This window comes from Pseudochaenichthys georgianus, chromosome 23 (assembly GCF_902827115.2).
Source record: "Pseudochaenichthys georgianus chromosome 23, fPseGeo1.2, whole genome shotgun sequence".
Classification (NCBI taxonomy): domain Eukaryota; kingdom Metazoa; phylum Chordata; class Actinopteri; order Perciformes; family Channichthyidae; genus Pseudochaenichthys; species Pseudochaenichthys georgianus.
Window position 1 is genome coordinate 17,849,668 of NC_047525.1, and position 20,272 is coordinate 17,869,939.

The window sequence follows — 20,272 nt, forward strand, 5'->3', positions numbered from 1 at the left end:
AGTCTATTTTTTATTATTTATGTACAATTACTGATAGTACCTTTAGGAATTAAAGCTATCTTTTGAGAGACATATTTATATTTAAGTAAAGGATCTGAATAACTCTTCTGCCACTGTCGATGGAGTTAGAATGTAAATTAATGAAAAATCCTTAAAGGCCCTAAAATAATGGGACAAATATATAAAAAATCTGACTATCACTGGATTATGAAAAATAATGGTATTTCTGAGTCAAGGTTTTAAGAGAAACTGAATACAAATAGTCATTGGTTTGTCACATGTTTATTCAAATAAATTAATAAACAAACAAGAGATATCCATCCAAATTGAGCATCAACATTAGAAATATAAAAAGGTAAGGGGTAAATGGAGTTATCAAAACTCACTTAAATACACTCACAAAGCTTTTAGCTGGAAAGCCTCTAACACGTCATATATCATGTTATGTAAACAGACAATACATTTAAATCAATAAATTAAGGTACTATTTAATCTAAACTAAATAGAATCTTAGGCTGAGTATCGATAATCTTCTGTGCAGTTTACATAATACACAATACATTGCCCTGGACATGGTTACATGTAATCAACATCTTGAAGACTCTTCACTTTGATTGATTCATTTAAAGCATGAATGTCTTTAAAATAAATTAAACAAATGATGTTACAACAAAAAAGATAGCACAGATTTCTTAGCGGCTAGCATCAAAAATAACAAGGGACTTTTAATGTGGAGATCCTCTTTTTTCAGGGCGTCTTCGTCCACATGTTTGGCCAGTTTGATTAAGAAATGTCAGACCTCCCTTAACAAGGTTACCTTAACCAAACCAAACCAAACTGGTAACATAGGTGTACAATCCCAATTAGTACTCATGAATATTAGAACAAAACAACATAGGGATAGGAGCAGCCTGAGGGCATTGGGCCCATGCTATAAACACTGAAGTCAGCATGAAAACAGAGCCAACACTAGGGTTCACGGCCAAGGGAAAGCCCCACATCATCATGAGCTGTCAGGACATTGCAGTCATAAAGTGGAGATGAAGTGCTTCACTGAAAAGGGCAGGACATGATACTATAACATTCCTTTGTAAACCCATTTTATAAACTGGCCCTCTACATCTTCTTTTACCAAGCAGTGTCTCTTTATTGTGACAAAAAAATGGTCTTGGGTAAATATTGAGAATGTTAACCCTGGTCTCCAGTGTCCAAGTCATGTGCTTTTGTGTGATCCACCCCACCCTCCCAACACTTTTCACTACAAAAAAGCTTAGCAGTGAATGTAAATCACTGCTGAAAATCAGTTGCATATGAACTTATTTTGTATAAATGCTTGAAACTACATAATCTTTATGTGCAATGTTTACGGTGGTTGTTTTCAAACCTCAACTAGCTCAGATTGGCATCGTTTCCCAGCATGCACAACGGAGCATCGCTGAAATCCTTTGAATATGGCTTCAACTTTACATCTTTAGGAAACATTCTTTGGCATTGCTCCACATTTGTATTCCCTGCAGGGAGAGAAAGGAAAACACATGAACAGACAGTTGAACAGCTTCCTTCTCATAGCTGATGTGCTGTTCCGTACCTTTTTGCACATGCTGACTTGCATGACAGCGTAGTTGATGAGCGCCTCCCGCAGATCTTTGTCTTTCTGCTCCTTGAAGCGCTGTACATCCACCCATGCCTTCTCAACATGTTCTCTGCAGTAATATAGATCAAATGAATCTCACACTTTTGGCAAATACATTATCTATAATCTTGATCATAAACAGAACATTCTTTTGAAGAGGCCTTATTGTGCTTTTTGGGGTTTTACCTTTCCTGTAGTGTGTTATATAGGTTTATGTAAATGGTCTGCAAAGGCTGATTGAAATCCTCACATCACTGTTTAACCCTTTCACTTCTGTTATGAAAATTGTGAGATCAAATGTATTAACATTGCTGACTGTAAACTGTTCCTCTGATTAGGTCATAGCGTGGGAGTGATACTTAAATGTATGTGTGGTCAACAGAGGGGGCTCGTCCGGTTTTGCATAGTGTGAGGCGTCCTCTCCGGGTAAACTGTGCACAGCCAGAGACCGGGTCCTGGAGGCTAAACCTCTCCCTGTACGATAGTAACTGATCGCAGGGAAGAGCAGAAGCCGCCTGAAGAGGGGGGATCACAGACTTTCTCGGTACGACATTTTTCCAAGGGAATAATACTTTTTTTCAAAAAGAGGAGAAAAGGTGAGAGCACAATATTTGTATGTAAAAGAATACAATTAAAAGTTAACTCACTGAGGGCTGACGAGCTAATGAATGTTTCTGTACGTTAATCGAGTGTAACTAGGGTTATTGATGGTGTCTGATGCACACAATAATTCACGACGTCGAAACAGTTCTGATAACTGTAAGAAAGCGCTATATTAGTAGATAAAGGCCTATGATAAATATATATATAGAAGTGATCACGCGTAGTGATAATAGTTATGAGAAAATTAAGATAATATCTTGAGTAAAATATTGTATTTTCAATATATGTAGGCCTATTGTATATTTGTATTAACATTGAAGTGAACTAATTTCAGGTGCTGTTGATTTGACTGATTTCCTGTGTAGCATCCTTATGTTCGAACATGGTGTTTGTTATGGCCAATCCATGACTAGCACAGAAGTCCAGTAACAAACCACCACTCCGGTTCAATCACGCCCCTCCAAGTGTCTCCATCATTGCCCACATGTGCGTTGAAGTCTCCCAGCAAGACTAAAGAGTCCCCTTCAGGAGCCCCATACAGGAATCTTTCCAGGGTCTCCAAGAAGGCCGTATACTCTGAACTGCTGTTGGGTGCATAAGCACACACAAAAGTCAGAGTTTCCCCCCCCCATAACCCGCAGGCGTAGGGAGGCGACCCTCTCGTCCACTGGGGTAAACTCCAACAACGAAGCACCCAACCGGGGACTTGTGAGTATCCCCACACCCGCCCGGCGCCTCTTCCGGAGAAGAATAGAGTCCAACCCCTATCCAGAAGTAAGGTTCCAGAGCCGACGCTGTGCGTAGAGGTGAGCCCAACCAGATCCAACTGGTACCGCTCCACCTCCCGCACAAGCTCCGGCTCCTTCCCCCCCAGAGAGGTGACGTTCCACGTCCCCAAAGCCAGCTTCTGTCACCCGGGTCTGGTCCGTCGAGACCCTCCGCTTTCACTGCCACCCTTCTGGCAGCGCACCCGACCCCATCGCTGTTTCCCGTAGGTGGTGGGCCCGCGGGACGGAGAAGCGGAGGTGTTGCCCACGTTGCCTTTTCGAGCTGTGCCTGGCCGGGGTCCGTGGCAAGCCCGGCCACCAGACGCTCGCCGACGAGTCCTCCTTCTGGGCCTGGCTCCAGAAGGGGACCCCGGGCTTCCTCCGGGCCGGGTATCCTCACTTCTTGTTTTTCTTTCATGAGGTCTTTTGAACCAATCTTAGTCTGGCCCCTTGCCTGAGACCAATTTGCTATGGGAGACCCTACCAGGAACACAAGGTTCCAGACAACACAGCCCCCAGGTTCATCAGGGCACACAAACCTCTCAGTCCTCTCAGGTGCTGGTTCTTCAGAGAGGTGCAAGTGGACAGTGACATTCTAAACTGTATTTTGTGGTATTGTTCGAATTTACAACCCCAGCGTGATCCTGAAAATACTATGCTATCAATTTAAATGCATCAACCTTTCCTTGTTATATGTAACAATGGCACGGGCCAAGTGTTAGGTTTTTCAAGCTGTATTCGACCATTAGGTGGTTTGTCAATGAAAGGTAGAGATGGCAAATTAGGAAACACTGACTTGGTGAATATTACATTCAGGAATAATAAGATGATTCAAGTAAATTATACATTGTATACAAACATGTCTTTAGGACTACCCTCAATACAAAATTCATACTGGCTGTGTGGTGTAGATGCGTACTATTATTTGCCTAAATATTGGAATGGCTGTTGTCAACATGTAAATCTCACCATTGCTAACTTAATGTTTCTAACAGAAACGAAGAATGACCATGTAGGTGATCACAGACAGAAACGAGAGTTAGCTGAATTTCATAATCTAGAATCATATCATTGGCGCGTCTCTCTTGGTGAAAAATGGGGTATTGGAATTTTTCCATGGTATGGGGTTACATACTTAGCAGATCACATTGATAACATCACCTACACAATGTCCGCTTTCGCAAATGAAACCATAAAAGGATTTAAATTGCTTTCTGAAAATGACAAACCCATCGTCTGACATTGCTTAAACATGAAATGGCACTGGACTACTTGATGGCCAAAACTGGAGGACTGTGTATAACTTTGAATATAACTTTGGGATTCATGTGTGACAATGATACCGGACAATTCGGATAATATTACGAATGTAATAACAGCTTTGGAGAAGATTCGGGATGCTTTCGGGCCCTCTAAGTCAGCTGGTTATTCTTTAAACAAATGGCTCCAGGACACATTTGGCAAATGGGGGGTTATGTTATTTTAAATGCTTGTTCCAGTGCTGGTGGTTCTTAGTATGTTTCTATGTTTTTGTACCTGTGCTCTCACATGTATGCGAGCTGTAATCTATCGCTGGATAGGAGGAATTGTGGGGGGCCAGGTTCAACACCAATATGCCAAATTAAACATGTTTGAGGATGTAGTGTTTGGGCAAGGAAGAGATGGTATGGTGTGACCACTCAGACTTACCTGATGTGGAAGAACTTTTCAAACTGACAAATATACATGCCAATGTTAATTAGTCCTAAAGTTGATACCACAATTAGTGATTCAAATTAATCAAAGGGGGGAATGTTATGGAAATTGTGAGATCAAATGTATTAACATTGCTGACTGTAAACTGTTCCCCTGATTAGGTCATAGCGTGGGAGTGATCCTTAAATGTATGTGTGGTCAACAAAGGGGGTGAGGTATTTGCATACTGTGTCTGAGGGGTATCTGTATATCCCATTGTCTTGTATAGAGTGAGGGTTTTGCATACAGTGCCAAGGGGGTATCAGCTGGCCTCCCAGAATGATGTTGTAATGTAAATCTGCTGTTTTACTCAGAACAGTACGTGCTCTTTGGAGGAGATGTCATACTTGCAAGTATAAAGGTCCTTATTGCTTTTAATACGAATATTGTGTTGCTGTACGTTTGTTACCTTACTGATTATTCTCTCTAGACCACAGCTGATTTTAAAGCTGCCACGACACTTCTATTGGCTAGCGCTCCAACACATTGTACGTTATAGGCTATGGAGCTGGACATCTCTAATCACAACAGAGCCAGCCAGCTAACCAATCATAGCAGACTGGGCCCTGGTCTCAGACTTAAGAGGCAGAAAATACAAATATGAACCTGTAAACGAGCACAATAGGGCCCCTTAAAAAAATAAAACGTTACGGCTGCTTTATCTTCAAATATTAAGCAGGGCCCATTACTCACTCGCACTCGACTGTTTTGTCCTTGACCGCCTCCTCCCCCTCCTCTATCAGCTCCTCCAGCAGCTTCAGTCTGGCCTCCCTCTGCTCGGGTGCCTCTTGGCCAAAAAGCTTGTTGGTCATGCCTTTGAAGGAGAATGTCCGAACAATCTAAAGAAAACGGAATCACAGAGATTTAGTTGGGAAGATCTCTTCAACAGTCTCACCCACTGCCTAACAATAGCAGACAGGAACACATTAGGTATATGACAGTAACATGGGAGTTGAGTGTACCCCTGTAGAGAGCTCCTCATGCTGCTGCTTCTTCGATATCAGGTCCTGTGTGGCCATCTCGAGCTCAAACTGGGTCAGCTCATGTTTCCTGCACACTGCCCTACCAAAGCAAAGTGTACGATATAATAGCACATTTCATGAAGCTCCTGTGCTCAAGTACAAGCCTTGACATAGAAGAGAAATACCAATATCCAGTGAACAAAGATGTGATTAGGGTTAAGTCCAGGAATATATATATTAATAGTCACAGACATTACATAAGATTATCATTTTGAGTTATTGTACTATGGTCCTGTTCCTCAGACATGAGGGGAGACCACATGTCTGAAACAATGGTTATATAATCATACTATGTGCTATCTGTAGCTAGTGTTTTAAGCATGCCCTTACAAAGCTTGAAAATAGTGTCTGTGCTGAGGTGAAGTTCATAGAGGGGTCATTCATAAGTGTGTTTACTAACATAACTCCTAATATAACACCTACATTTCTTTCCATAAAAATGCGAATGATAATGTAGAAATGATTATTCCCTCCAATATGGTGTATTCTATCGCAACTGCAATATTGGTCAGATATTCTGAGATACTGGTTCAGCTAATATTCGGGACCCTCTTGAAAACGAGATGGTGCATCTCAAGGGGTTTATCCCAATGAATAACATTTCTATATATTGGGTTTTACCTCAGAGCTTCAGCATAGAAGAGATATTCTTTCAGTTGGTCTGCGTAATGTTCCTCTTCTTCTAAGATATCATCTATTGAGGCAGCATATCTACAGGGGGGTGAAAAACACTGAATGTCTAATCTAGCAACACAGATGGTGGTGGCAGCATCAACCACAGTGTAAAACGCATCTGAAATGATGTTTGTCCAGAAATTATATATAAACATATGGTATAATAACAGAGAAAGAGTGGTTATCTGTAAGGCAGAGAAGATTGACTCACGCATCCATATGATGACCGGCACTCTGCAGTCCATCCCCCATCTCTCTCTCTATGGCGCTCCACTCACTGCAGTCAAAACATGGACGCACACATAAGTTAGCAAACTGCCAGGGAGAGTCTGTCACACTTGGCTGCAAAATATATTCAATATAATACATTTTTGTTAAGACTATTCACATTTAAGTCACAGCAACGATTGGTTATTATATGCCGATTGTCAAACCTGAAGACCCTCCCATAGTTCCCGTGGACCTTGTAGACGCCGTAGAGTCGATCTGCAACCCTCTAGAAGAGACAAAGACAATATTAAAGTTCAGTCAATTCAAAGTAAATATTGAATATTCCTAAATGAAACTCAGAGAGAGAGAGAAAGACAGTTAGAGAGACTCACAGCTCGTGCCCGGAGCAGCTGAGATGTGTGAGACTGCAGCTCATCACTGTAGTGTTTCATGTCCATGAAGCGTCTAAGTGAGACAAAAGGAAGACACGTTGTGAAGCTGACCATTGAGCGGCCCGACCAAGCAAGGAGGCAGAGGCAGAGTTCAAATATAATCCGGTGTGGGCATTTATTAAATCATCGGCACATGATTCACAGCCTCAATATGACTGGTACCCGTGAACACAATGTTATGGAAATTGTGAGATCAAATGTATTAATATTGCTGACTGTAAACTGTTCCTCTGATTAGGTCAGAGCGTGGGAGTGATCCTTAAATGTATGTTACCTCATTCACACCAACGCAACTCCGGTTCAAGCTCCGTGCTAGAGCTTTTCAGGTTCAGAACCGGTTCTTCGGTTTACCTCCGGCTCTTTTCACACCGCCCAGAGTCCGACTGGTGCTGCGTCATTGCGTCATCGTTCGCGTCATGACGTAACCGTTTGCGTGCCTGCTTCATAAAGCCAAACCGCGTGAAAACCCCTCACAGCTGACACCGACAACAACAACAATGGCCGATTATGTTGAAGCACTACTACTTCTCAAGCTCCAGCTCCGAACCGGCCCTGAAACACCGTTGGTGTGAATGAGGTATGTGTGATCAACAGAGGGGGTGAGGTATTTGCATACGGTGTCTGAGGGGTATCTGTATATCCCATTGTCTTGTATTGAGTGAGGGTTTTGCATCCAGTGCCAGAGGGGGTATCAGCTGGCCTCCCAGAATGATGTTGTAATGTAAATCTGCTTTGATGTCCTCTTATAAAGAGAGCCTGTTTTACTCAGAACAGTATGTGCTCTCTGGTGGGATGTCATACTTGCAAGTATAAAAGATCTTTGATACCTTTAATACGAATATTGTGTTGCTGTACGTTTGTTACCTAACTCATAATTCTCTCTAGACCACAGCTGATTTCAAATCTGCTACAACATTTTGGGGGATCGTCCGGGATTGTCTACTTGAGAAATTACTGTGAGACGTCCTCTCCGGGTAAACTGTGCACAGCCAGTGACTTGGTCCTGGAGGCAAACCTCTCCCTGGAGGAAAGTAACTGGCCGCAGGGAAGAGCAGAAGCTGCCTGTAGAGAAGGGGATCACAGTCTTTCTCGGTACGACATTTTCCAAGGGGATAATCATTTTTTACAACACAATATTTGTATTGAAAGGAACAAATTGAAAGTTAACTCGCTGAGGGCTGACGAGCTAATTAATGTGTGGTACATTAATCGAGTGTAACTAGAGTTATTGATGGTGTTTGGTATACACAATAATTCACAACGTCAAAACAGTTTTGGTAACTGTAGCAGTTGTGGTAACTGTTTAGAAAGCGCTATATAGAAGATAAAGGCCTATGATAAATATATATATTAAGTGATCACGCGTAGTATAAGAAAATTAAGATAATCTTGAGTACACATTTTGTAATTTCAATATATGTATGTTTTTAACCTAAGTGAACACATTTCAGGTGCCGTTTACTGATTTCCTGTATTTTAAAGTGAGATTTTTTGTTATTTTGGGTAATATATTTCTAAATACAAAAGATTAAAGATGGGAAAGTCAAATAGTCAAAAGGTAATTTTGGAGTATGAAGGGTGTGCAAAGGTAATGTGCGACAAGCATGGTGCTTGGACATGTGAATATTTAAATGTGTGGGTGAAAAATGGTTTTCCTGACAATGGCAGTTTAAGTCTAAATCAATTAGAAAAATTGAGACATGGTTTAGAAAAAGTAGAGAAGAAACACGAAAAATAAATATGGGTTGGAAGGCATTTGGAATGTAGAAAAAGGAGGCCATGATTAGGGAAAATCAGAAAAAGGAAGGAGAACAGGGGGGTGGTGAAATTAAATCTCAGTGTGCTAGAATCCTTTTAGGCAAAGTCGATCGCGATCTGGACTGTCCCTCTGGTTGTCAAATCCAGGCCCCCGACCTTCCTGAGCTGGACGCACCAGGCCCTCACAGAGTTCTCCATTCTCCTCCGCCGTACGATGAACAAAGAGTAGAACAGACGACTGCAAAGCTGTATCCAGACCTGCCTTCCCCCAAGGCCCAACCGGTGGCGTCCAGAACCAGACAACAGGCGGAGAGGGATTTTTTTGTCACCAGCCCCACAGCTTCAGTACCAGAGCATAAATTAAACCCAGAAGGACCATCTTCAAGTTGGGCAACAGTACAGGACATGAAAGACAGTTGTATCTTGATGCCCATGGTGGAAGTGCCAAATCCTAGGGGAGATGCAAATGATCCACAAATCATGTATGTTTTCCGCCCCTGGTCTCCAGGGGACATGAAGGATGTTATAAATGACCTGCCAAATCCAGGGGTGAGCGGAGGAGCGGAGTTTGGGGCTCAACTGCTTGAACTCATACAGCAACACCGCCCTTCCCTGAGAGAACTTGAGAGACTTTTAATAGGCAAGCTGAAGTTGAAATGGGGAGCAGTGAAAGGAGACTGGCCTGGTGTGGATCACAGCTATGACTGGGCCAATGCTGCTCCATATTGACTGACAATTAATGGATTAATTGTGAGACTTGGAAATTATTACCAGAAACGGATGGACTGGGGAAAAGTTAAAGACTGTGTCCAGAGGGTGGGTGAGTCTGTTACTGACTACCACCTTCAATATTCTGAGATTTTCCGGGTCCACAGTGGGATGGTGCGTCCTCCTGGTGACAATGAAAGTCCATATGAACAGCAGGAAAAAACATGTTTTGTGGAGGACTTGTTGCCCGAAATTAAGAAATATGTTCAAAAACACTGCATTGAACTGGAAAGAGGAAGATTGGAGCCTGCCCTCACCTATGCCCGCCATGCTGAAAAGGTGATGAACAATGCTACTGAAAAAGAAACGAAAATTAAGAATAAGATGGGAGAGCGTTTGCAGAGGGCACAACTCCAAGCTTATGAGCAGCAGATTAACAGGGGCAGAGGAAAGAGCAGAGGTGGATATCGAGGAAGAGCACCCAGTAGAGGAAAAGGCAGAGGTTACAGAGAACAAAGGGGATGTTTTCGGTGTGGTTCATTTGAACACCGGGTCAAAGACTGTACAGAACCGGAGGAGGAGGAGATGGATGACGAGTGGCAACATGGTCCAGAAGAAGGTGTAACAGTTTCACACCCGCAAGGCCGAAGAGCAACAGGAGGTCGAGGACAATGGGGTTTATGACAACTGGAGGAGACAGGAAGGAAGACTGGAAACATTATGGACATTTGTAAATAATGTTTGGTATGGACCTAATGGTAATCCATGTTTACCTAAATGCTTATTTCCTTTTTTAGCTAGGTTGACACAATCAAAGGATCATGTGTCAAAAACGGGGATGGTAGCTACAACTAATAAGTACTGGTATACACAAGGCTTCTCAAATTATTCACAGAATTTTTGTTCAAAGTGCTTAGTGTGTCTCAGGAATAATGTTGGACGAGGGCAGAAAATGAAACAGACATGTCATCCCACACCAGATGGTCCATTTGATCATTTGATGATGGATTTTATTGAACTGACCCCATGTGAAGGGAAAAAGTATTGTCTGGTGATTGTTGACATGTTTTCAAAATGGATTGAGATTTTTCCAACAGGTAAAGCGGACGCAGAAGCAGTAGCAAAGGTGTTACTAAGGGAAATAATTCCAAGATGGGGAATACCAAGGAAGCTGACCTCGGATAATGGAACACATTTTGTAAATAAGGCCATTCAACAGATATCAGAGTATCTCGGGTTAGATCTCAGGAACCATTGTGCTTATTACCCCCAGAGTGGAGGGGCGGTAGAGAGAGAGAATGGCACAATTAAGTCCAAACTAAAGTTTGTGATGAGACAGGACTTAGTTGGGTCAAGGCCTTACCTCTAGTATTGATGAGCATGAGAGGGAGATGTAAACCAAAATTGCATTAACCTCTCCAATTCCTTAAATACTATACACGTGCCGGTGAAAGCAGCTTTGCCAGTTCCATTGGAGGGACGTCTGCATTCAATCGAAGCAGGAGACTGGGTTGTGGTGAAGGACTGCATTGGCTGGGCGGATTGCAAACCACGCCCCGTAAAACTCCCAAAAAGTTTTGTGAAGCCGCCATTTTATTATCCTCGCATTAGCATTATTAGCATTAGCCCAGCGCAGAAACGCAGAGAGACTAACTTATGGCAACACAAAATAAAACATGGGAGCGGTGGAGATGAGGAGGTGTCGGCGTTCTGGCGATTTACTTTACTCGGAGTTGGGGACTGGCTTCAGTCTGGCTGGGAGTCCCAGCAGCTTCTACTGAAGCCAGTCCCCAACTCCGGGGACTTCCGGCCGGGGACTTTGGGCGGCAGTATACGCCGTGAAGTGTTTTGCAGCCTGCCAGTAAACCCAAAGCAGAAGAAGAAGAAGTGACGTCAGCGGCTTCATTTGCCTAATCCACCCCCAGGGATTTATTCCGGTGTGAACGCGATCTGTACCGCAGTGTGAATGCGCCTAATATGGAAGAAATTGAGTCCATTCAGGAGAATGGGGTGTGGCACAAGAGATGGCATTTGCTGCCTAATTATCATAATCTGCATCATGTCATGTTCTTTGCTATTGTGGGCGGAGTCACACAAGGAAACAATAGACATTGTTAAAACTATGCCCAGCAGAAGCCTCACCATCAGAAAATCATGATGAGCTACGGAGGCAGAAGAGGAATTTGTATGATGGGATGAAATGGAAGCCTTGGGGATTTGACTCTGACTCAATAGGGCAGGGGTATTCAACTAAAATTCAACGAGGTCCAATTAGAGAACATTTCCAAATAAGGAAAGGACAAAGAGGCGGAGCCGAGGCGGGCCCTGCTGCCTCCGAACTGGAAGTAAACAGAGCTAGCTCAGGCTAAGAAGCTAAGCTAACATGAAATACATGCATACCAAGTTACTGCTAACAGTGTAGTTCCCCTATATAAACGTTACATTCATAATCAAATGAGACAATCTGCAAGAGAATTAGCTATATTTTGTTATTCTTAATGCTTGTCATTCACACGTTGAGAAAAGACGGACTCCACCGCCCAGACCTAACGGAGCCGCAGTGGGCTAGCTCCGGGACGCCGGCTGGAGCTAGCCCCCTGCGGCTCCGTTAGCTCCGGCGGCCACCACTGGGATAATTGGGTCCCCTATTAACATTTGCTCCCGTTTAGCATTATGGGCGTCATAGCCATAGACTATAAAAGTCTTACCCAAGGCTGAATCATAAACTAAAATATATATGTATGCATTAAAGGGTTACGTCATTAGCTGGCTAATAAGTAGCAAGCTAAGCTACCAAGCACACAAACACCTGCGAACGGGGTTAACATTAATATAATTATAATTTTAGACTTCTTGGAAGTTCTGTTAGTACATTCAAGCGCACAGCACAGCATTTTAATTGTCTGGTATTTGTAACAATATTCCCTAAAAGGCACAATCACCACGAACACGGCTAAAGGGTCAAGTACAGTAACTACAACTAACTAACTAACTAACTAACTAACTAACTAACTAACTAACTAACTAACTAACTAACTAACTAACTAACGTTGTAGCCTCTATGGTTGTAGCCTAGCAGAGTGGACAAGTTGCTGTTAGCTGACAGTGAGGCATGTACATGTCCATCAAAGTGACCACGCCTTAATTTATGCAAAAGCTTTAAGGCTTAATATTAATTAAACAGATGAGTTGAGAAAAAATTCACCCCCCACACAGTAGTCATGAAGGGGGAATCTAACTATACAGAGAATATGGTTTTTTGAACCACGATGTAAACATGTTTATTTCTGCTGTAAAGTTGGGCATTTTAACATGGGGGTCTATAGAAATGGCTCCCTTCTGCAGCCTGCTGCAGCCTCCTACTGGCCACTAGATGAACTGCAGTGTGTGGCACTTCCATATTGGCGTCCCGGCTCTTCCCCAGAGTTTGCCGCTTGAGTTATCTACTAAACTAAAGCAAATAAAGAGAGTAGGCCTGTTATACTGAGTGATATATATTATACACACTGCTCTGCTTTCTGCACGGACCTCACAGCTGTTCTCTCTGGAAACATCGCGATGCGATGAAAGCAGTTTCTAAAATAATATCCAGGGGATGCATGCAGAGCTGTCATTGGCTGAGATAACTCCGGCCGTGCGTCATGCCTCCACCGTTCCCGGAAATGCATCCGTGGAGGAACCATCAGTGTATCCTAAATACACACACACTAATCAGGCCAATAAGACACAGGTGGAGGGGAGGAGACAACACAGGGCACCAGGTGAACCCAATCACCAGCCACAGACAAAACGGGAGGGGGAACACTTTCAAACTAAACCACATGTGCAATATTACAAGGCCCGAAGCCGCCAGTCCACAGTGACGAAGTTACCTTTGTCACACACGTGTACAGAGGACCGGGATTACAATCATTTACCTACTTATTTAAAAGTGTTTGCATTTATTCATCATTTTTAAACATTAATACAATTATTAAAAATAATATTTTGATAGTGAATTTTTCATTTAAAGGGCTTTTTTTTATCCAAACATGGTAACCGTTACAGGACCTTTTTTTTTTTTTTTTTTACAAAAAAGCCAAATATTAGATGGCTCTAGGTTCTCAAATGTGAAAATGTGTTGCTTTTAAGACATTTCTGTAGACCAAATGATTAATTAATTGATAAAGAAAATTATTATGAATAATACAAAAATTATAATAATTCAAAACATAATAAAACAATTGCTCTGGCTGATCATACGGATACTATGATCAACTACTATAATACTGTACCTATAAACAGTTAGCTATTATCTAGTTATCCCCACTTTTAAAGTATAACTGAATTATTTTGACATGAATTAAAACATTTCATCCAAATTGAGAACTTATTACTTTTTGTTGAGAAAACACTCACTTACTTATCTGGGTTTCTCACCCTGAAGGTGGCGCTGAGAGCTTTCAGCCTGGAATCTGCCTGAATAGGAGAAACAAGAAGTGGTCAAGCTTTGTAAACACTGAACATCTTTATAAGTAAATTGTCTGTGAGAATAGAGATTCCACAAGGTACCTTTGCCTGAAATCCCGTCTCATACACCACTTCCTTCCAGCTATGTTCCTGCACACACAGCGGTAAAAAACAACATTCAAATGCAGATCTGTTATCATTCATCACTGACCCACAGCTGCAGCATGTACCTCGGTGAGGAAGTGGTGGAGGATCTTGTCATTGGAGAGGACCGGATGTGATGCCACACGCAGCAGGAAGTTCTCCAGCCCCACCCGACGGCGCTCCACAAAGTCTGGGTCCATGTTGTCTGCCGACAGCTTGTGCCACACAAACTCTGCCTGCATGAAGGAGAACAAAGAGACAGTTAATGTTTTACTTGATGATATTGCAGTTTAGCTGGATTATTCGTCTTGGATTTGCATCGTATGTTTGGTGAATAATACGCAGTTACACACCTCTCTGCACTTTAAGCCATAGAGATGTTTAAATCTTCTCAAAGATAAGCTAGTGATGCTCCAATCAATTGACCAGTCTGGTGTTAGTTTTTTTATTGATCACTGACATTTTATGTTGTGCATTCTGAAAATTGCCAAATGTGTGTCCCTTTTCCCATGGAGTTAACAACAATCATAAAAACACACAAAGGAGCCTACAAGTAAAGAAACATTCTGTAAATACATGTTCCTATTAGTAGTCGTTAGGGCTGCTCAATTAATCGTATTTTAATTGTGATTACGATTATGATTATGGCTTGCAACGATTACGAAAACAACATAATCGAAATAAAACGATTATTTTTTATTATTACTTTTTTATAATAATAATTTTTGTTTTGTTTTGGTTTTTCAGTTGAATTATACTTAAAGTTCAGGGTAATCAACTGTTAAAAACATACTGTTCAAATTTTCTCCAATAAATGGATGTTTTCAAAGTATTTAATAATCGCAATTACAAGTATTGACCCAAATAATCGAGATTATGATTTTTGCCATAATCGAGCAGCCCTAGTAGTCGTGATCTTTTACATTTAAATGGAGCATTCTATAATTTATCTGTAATGTTGATTCCTTGTTCTCTCCTATTTATTACCTCTATGGCAGATATTTGAATAATACATGGAGCAAAAAATGTTGGGTTATGTATGTGATGGTGTGTGTGGTTGAAATTGTGTTACATGTATGTTTTAGTTCAGCTCTCATTTTGATAGGAAGTGAAAAAGAGATAACATTTAAATTGCCATCTTAATGTTGAATAAGTTACCAAGTAAAGGGTTTAAATTGGCTCACATCAATATATGTAGTTTAAGAAATAAAGTGTCTGAGATAGAGGAAATATTATCATGTGGTATTCATTTGTTAGCAATATCTGAAACTCACTTAGATGACACATTTAATGACGCTGCTGTGGATATTGATGGATATAGAATATTTAGAAAGGACAGGAATGCAGATGGAGGTGGGGTGGCAGTATACATTCAAAAGCAAATACCAGCTAAAGTGAGATATGATTTGATGTCTGCTGATATTGAAGTACTTTGGTTGCAAATTAATTTACCTCACTTGAAACCTTTGTTGGTAGGATGTTGTTACAGACCTCCAAATGCAAACTTAATTTATTTAGACAAATTATGTGAAATGTTAGACAAAGTTTGTGATCTTGACAGAGAGATTTATTTTATCGGAGATTTAAATATTGACTGGAATATGTTGCACTGTGCCCTTAAAAACAAGCTGCAGACAATAATTAATACATGTAACTTGGTACAAATCACTAGGATATGCATCAAGAAAGATGGGTCAAAAAGTGCAACAATCATATATTTACTAATTTTAGCCATGTATGTTCTCAGGCAATATCAATTCCAGTAGGGTGTTCTGATCATAATTTAATAATTATCGTGAGAAAGACAAAGGTGCCAAAAGCTGGACCAAAAGTCATTGTGAGGAGATCAATGAAATATTTTAGTGAAGAGTCATTTATCCAGGATGTTCAAATGATATGTTGGAAACATGTTTTTGAGAAAGTCGATCCAGATGATGCTCTTGATGTCTTCAATTTGTTATTCATGCAGGTGATTGATAAACATGCTCCACTTAGAAAACAGACTGTAAGGAACTTTAGAGCACCCTGGTTAGATGAGGAATGAAGGGATCTAATGAAACAAAGAGATGATGCAAAAAAATGTAGCTCTCTCATCAAGTTATGAGTCAGACGGGCACATTTATAGAAGGTTAAGGAATTATGTTACAGCATTAAATAAAAAGAAAAAACAGTTGTATTATGGAAATAAAATTAAAGAGATGGGCCGTATCCACCTCAACATATCTTGAGGTGGATGGGACATTTTTGACGAAACCAGTACAAATTGCTAATCATCTGAATGATTATTTTCTTGATAAAGTAAAACATTTGAGGATAAATATGAATCAAACTATAAATAGTAACTCCACATTTCTAATACAGGATTTAATTATGAAAAATAAGAAGTGTACATTTAAAATAGAAAAAGTGACAATTACAGATGTTGAATGTCTACTAGGTAAATGTAATGATAAACCACCAGGAGTGGATAATTTAGTTGGTACATTTCTTAGATATGTTGCTAATTTTGTTGCAGAGCCCATCTGTCATATTATAAATTTGAGTATTGATAAATGTATTTGCCCACAGGCATGGAAAATAGCAAAAATTATTCCACTTGCAAAAAATCCAGCTGGACCATTTTCTGGTACAAATAGCCGTCCAATAAGTTTATTACCAGCATTAGCAAAGATAATGGAGAGAATAATTTTCAATCAAATACAAAAATACTTTGAAGGTAACAAACTTAATACTGTGTATCAACATGCTTATAGACCTGGCCATTCCACATGCACCGCTTTAACACAAATGACAGATGACTGGAAGGGCGAACTAGATAATAGGAAGTTAGTGGGTGCAGTACTACTCGATTTTAGTTCTGCTTTTGATGTCATTGACCATTCTTTGTTGTTACACAAGCTGGAACAATATGGTTTTCATTTGGAAATGCTGAAGTGGTTAGAAAGTTACCTGACAAATCGAAGTCAAACTGTTTTTTTTAATGGAAGTCTCTCAAAGATGAAAAAAGTCACCTGTGGAGTACCTCAGGGTAGTTGTTTGGGACCACTTTTATTTTCTATTTTTACAAATGACCTACCATTAGTGTTAGAAAAAGCTAAAATTGTAATGTATGCAGATGACTCAACAATATATTATGCAGCATCAACTACAAGAGAGTTGACAAATGTTATGAATAAAGATCTACTACTGATATCAGAGTGGGTCATAAATAATAAGTTGGTACTTAATGCGGGAAAAACAAAATCGTTATTAATAGGATCAAATCATCAGTTAAAAGGTGAACCAAAATTGCAACTACATTTAAACCATATTGAAATTGAACAGGTCAAGGAGACAAAATTGCTAGGTATAACCCTGGATCATAAATTATCTTGGTCTAAACAAATTGATAATGTTGTATGTAAAATGGGAAGGGGTGTGTCACTTGTAAAAAGAATTGTAAAATATTTGCCTATGGATGTCAGTAGACAAGTTTTGGATGCTTTGGTTCTGTCGCAGCTTGATTATTGTTTGGTTATATGGTCTAGTGCTGCTGAAAAAGATTTAAACAAACTACAAGTAGCACAAAATAAGGCAGCACGATGTGCACTGCAGTGCTCCTACAGAACCAGAGTCACTGAAATGCTGGAGACACTGAAATGGTTAACTGTCAGACAGAGGTCAACTTATATTTTATTGAATTTTGTCAGAAATATTACAGTGACTCACTCACCAGATATATTATCACAAAGATTTATAGCGCAATATGCACAACATAACTATCAAACACGACATACAATAGAAGGAAGGTTTGTATTACCTAAATCTAAATCAAATATGGGACAGAAAACAGTCATGTACAGAGCCATGATCAGCTGGAACTCTTTACCGGTTCACATCATTCAGGAAAATTCTCAAGTACATTTCAAATGGTTGCTAAAAAATTATTTAAGTATTACAAAGTAAATTTGAACTGTGCCTGTGGCTATGTATGCATATATTATTATGTACACTTATTTGTATTTACTTTTGTTTGGCCTTAGGATGGCGATAATTGAATGACCATTTTAGTTTCACTTCATTTCACTGTAAATAGCATGAAATTATGAGCTGTTTTGTTTTGTTTTAATTTTGTTGTATGTTTATGTATGTTTTGAGTGTGTGAGGACCCCAGGAAGAATAGCCAATGCTCATGCTAGTGCTAATGGGGATCCTAATAAAGACACAAAGACACAAAGACATGGAGCAAAAAATCCAGCTCCATAACTGTTCCAAAAATGACTAGAAGTAAGCTAGAAGCCATTGGTGATTTGTCAACTTACTTCCTATTATAATACATGTTTTAAGAAAGACCTAAAGCAAGGCTGCAATCCTCGAAAGCAGACGCTGAACTCACCCTCTTCTCGGGCAGAGGAGGGACCACGATGTATGGAAAGCTAACTAACAGGTAGTTCCGCAGCAGCTCAAATTCACTGTATCTCCTCCACAGAGAGTCGGGGGCTGGGTTACGACCTTCAGCGAGAGCATCCATTGGCCTGTGAGGATTCCATTAACAATTTTGTTTAGTATTTTGAGAAGTAAATGTATGCACAACAGAGCTCAAACAACAGGAAGTACAAGCCATCTCAGCTTGACCAACAGCACTTCCTTTTAAATGAGGCGGTCATTTTTATAATTCTCACCGTGTTTCAATAAGGTAGACGGTAAACGTCTCCTGCATGTTCACTGCATTTTTCCCACTCCTTTTCTCAGCCTCGGCAACACAGATCTCCATCCTGCGCAGGAGAGTGGGGCTCTCTTCCACCATCTGAAGCATCACAGTCAGCACCATTATCACCATGTGGAAACACTTCTGCTTCCTCTTGCTTTAAAGCTACTGTAAGCTAACAGCTGTCAATCTAAACCATGAGATATTGGCGTTATTTATTAAGCAAATTATAGCAGCATGAAAATAACAACACTTGAAGGGTCATACAGTAAATGTATTCAAATTTCAGAATTTCAAATGTAAAGGTGTTATTGTCATATGCACAGTAGCTACAGTGCAGATAAGGCAATGAAAAAGTCCCAAGCTCCTCCAACAATGCAACATGAATATATATAGGACATACAACAAATGTAAAGATACAAATAAAGTAAAAAGTGCAAGAAGAAAAAGAGTAGAAAAGATTAGGATAAAATAGTGCACATTATGTTGCAAGACCAATGTGCAAGTAATACAGATTAAATAAATACAATAGGCTTAATAATGCATAGACTGTAAATGCAGTTATCTATATACATGTAAATATAATAAGATAGACAATAACAGAATGTCAAATTAAATATTGTACAGTAAAATAAAATAAAATACTGTTTATTGTAGTAATAGATATTAAGATAAATAAATGGTAAGATGCCAACAGTTGAATGTAAGCGAAGGTATTAGCTTAACTGTTCAAGACTGACATGTATCTAGCTTGTTGACAACACACTGTATCCTAGCCATTATATTTTCAGTCCATGACAGTCTATGATGCTAGCTCTGCCCTGAGCTTTAACATGTTAGCTCTGTGACAAATAACACAGCCTTTATCCACTGCTATGGTTAGGGCTAGTATAAAACTAAAGCAGAAAGAGGAAGCTACTAATATACCGTGTTGTTTATGCCGTTTCTCCCATCTTCAGCTGTGTGTTGTGAGTCGTCGTCAGCCGCTACAGACTCATCCCTCCCATCCTCCGCCATCCTCCTCTTTACTGATGTCGCTTCTTCTGAGCTACGACGCATGCGCAAAGCGTCGCATCACCCAACAGATGTTGAAGGCGAAAGTTGTAGTTCTGAGCCACAGCAATAGGGGGCAGTACTTCCCCAAAAAAAGTCATACTAACATGTAAATAAAAATATACTCAGTTACGTTTACGTACAGTAAAAGTACAATATTGTAATCAAAATATACCCAGTTAAAATGTTATACTGCTATTATATTGTAACTTGTAATTATTTATCAATGTTATATATTATTTTAGTTAGTTATCTAAGTAACTAGTAACTAAAGCTTGAAAATAAATGTAGGCCTAGTGTGAGTTCAAAGTATATTATAGACTTCCAAAATGTAGTAGTTGTTGTCACCATTTGGTACAGGACACTCAAAAAATCAA

General features: G+C 40.2%; 1 protein-coding gene across 1 annotated transcript; it reads right to left on the bottom strand.

Moving 5' to 3' along the window:
- Positions 1-275: 275 nt before the first annotated feature.
- On the bottom strand, positions 276-19,865 carry LOC117468295 (sorting nexin-4-like). The gene is made up of 14 exons (XM_034112334.1): positions 19,770-19,865; positions 18,817-18,941; positions 18,531-18,669; positions 14,242-14,391; positions 14,114-14,161; positions 13,965-14,020; positions 7,037-7,109; positions 6,869-6,930; positions 6,646-6,711; positions 6,381-6,470; positions 5,700-5,799; positions 5,431-5,576; positions 1,589-1,703; positions 276-1,511 (listed from the first exon to the last, which is right to left on the bottom strand). Exons 1-14 carry the CDS (start codon positions 19,857-19,859, stop codon positions 1,464-1,466), a joined length of 1,308 nt encoding a protein of 435 aa, XP_033968225.1. The 5' UTR covers positions 19,860-19,865; the 3' UTR covers positions 276-1,463.
- Between the last annotated feature and the right edge of the window lie 407 nt (positions 19,866-20,272).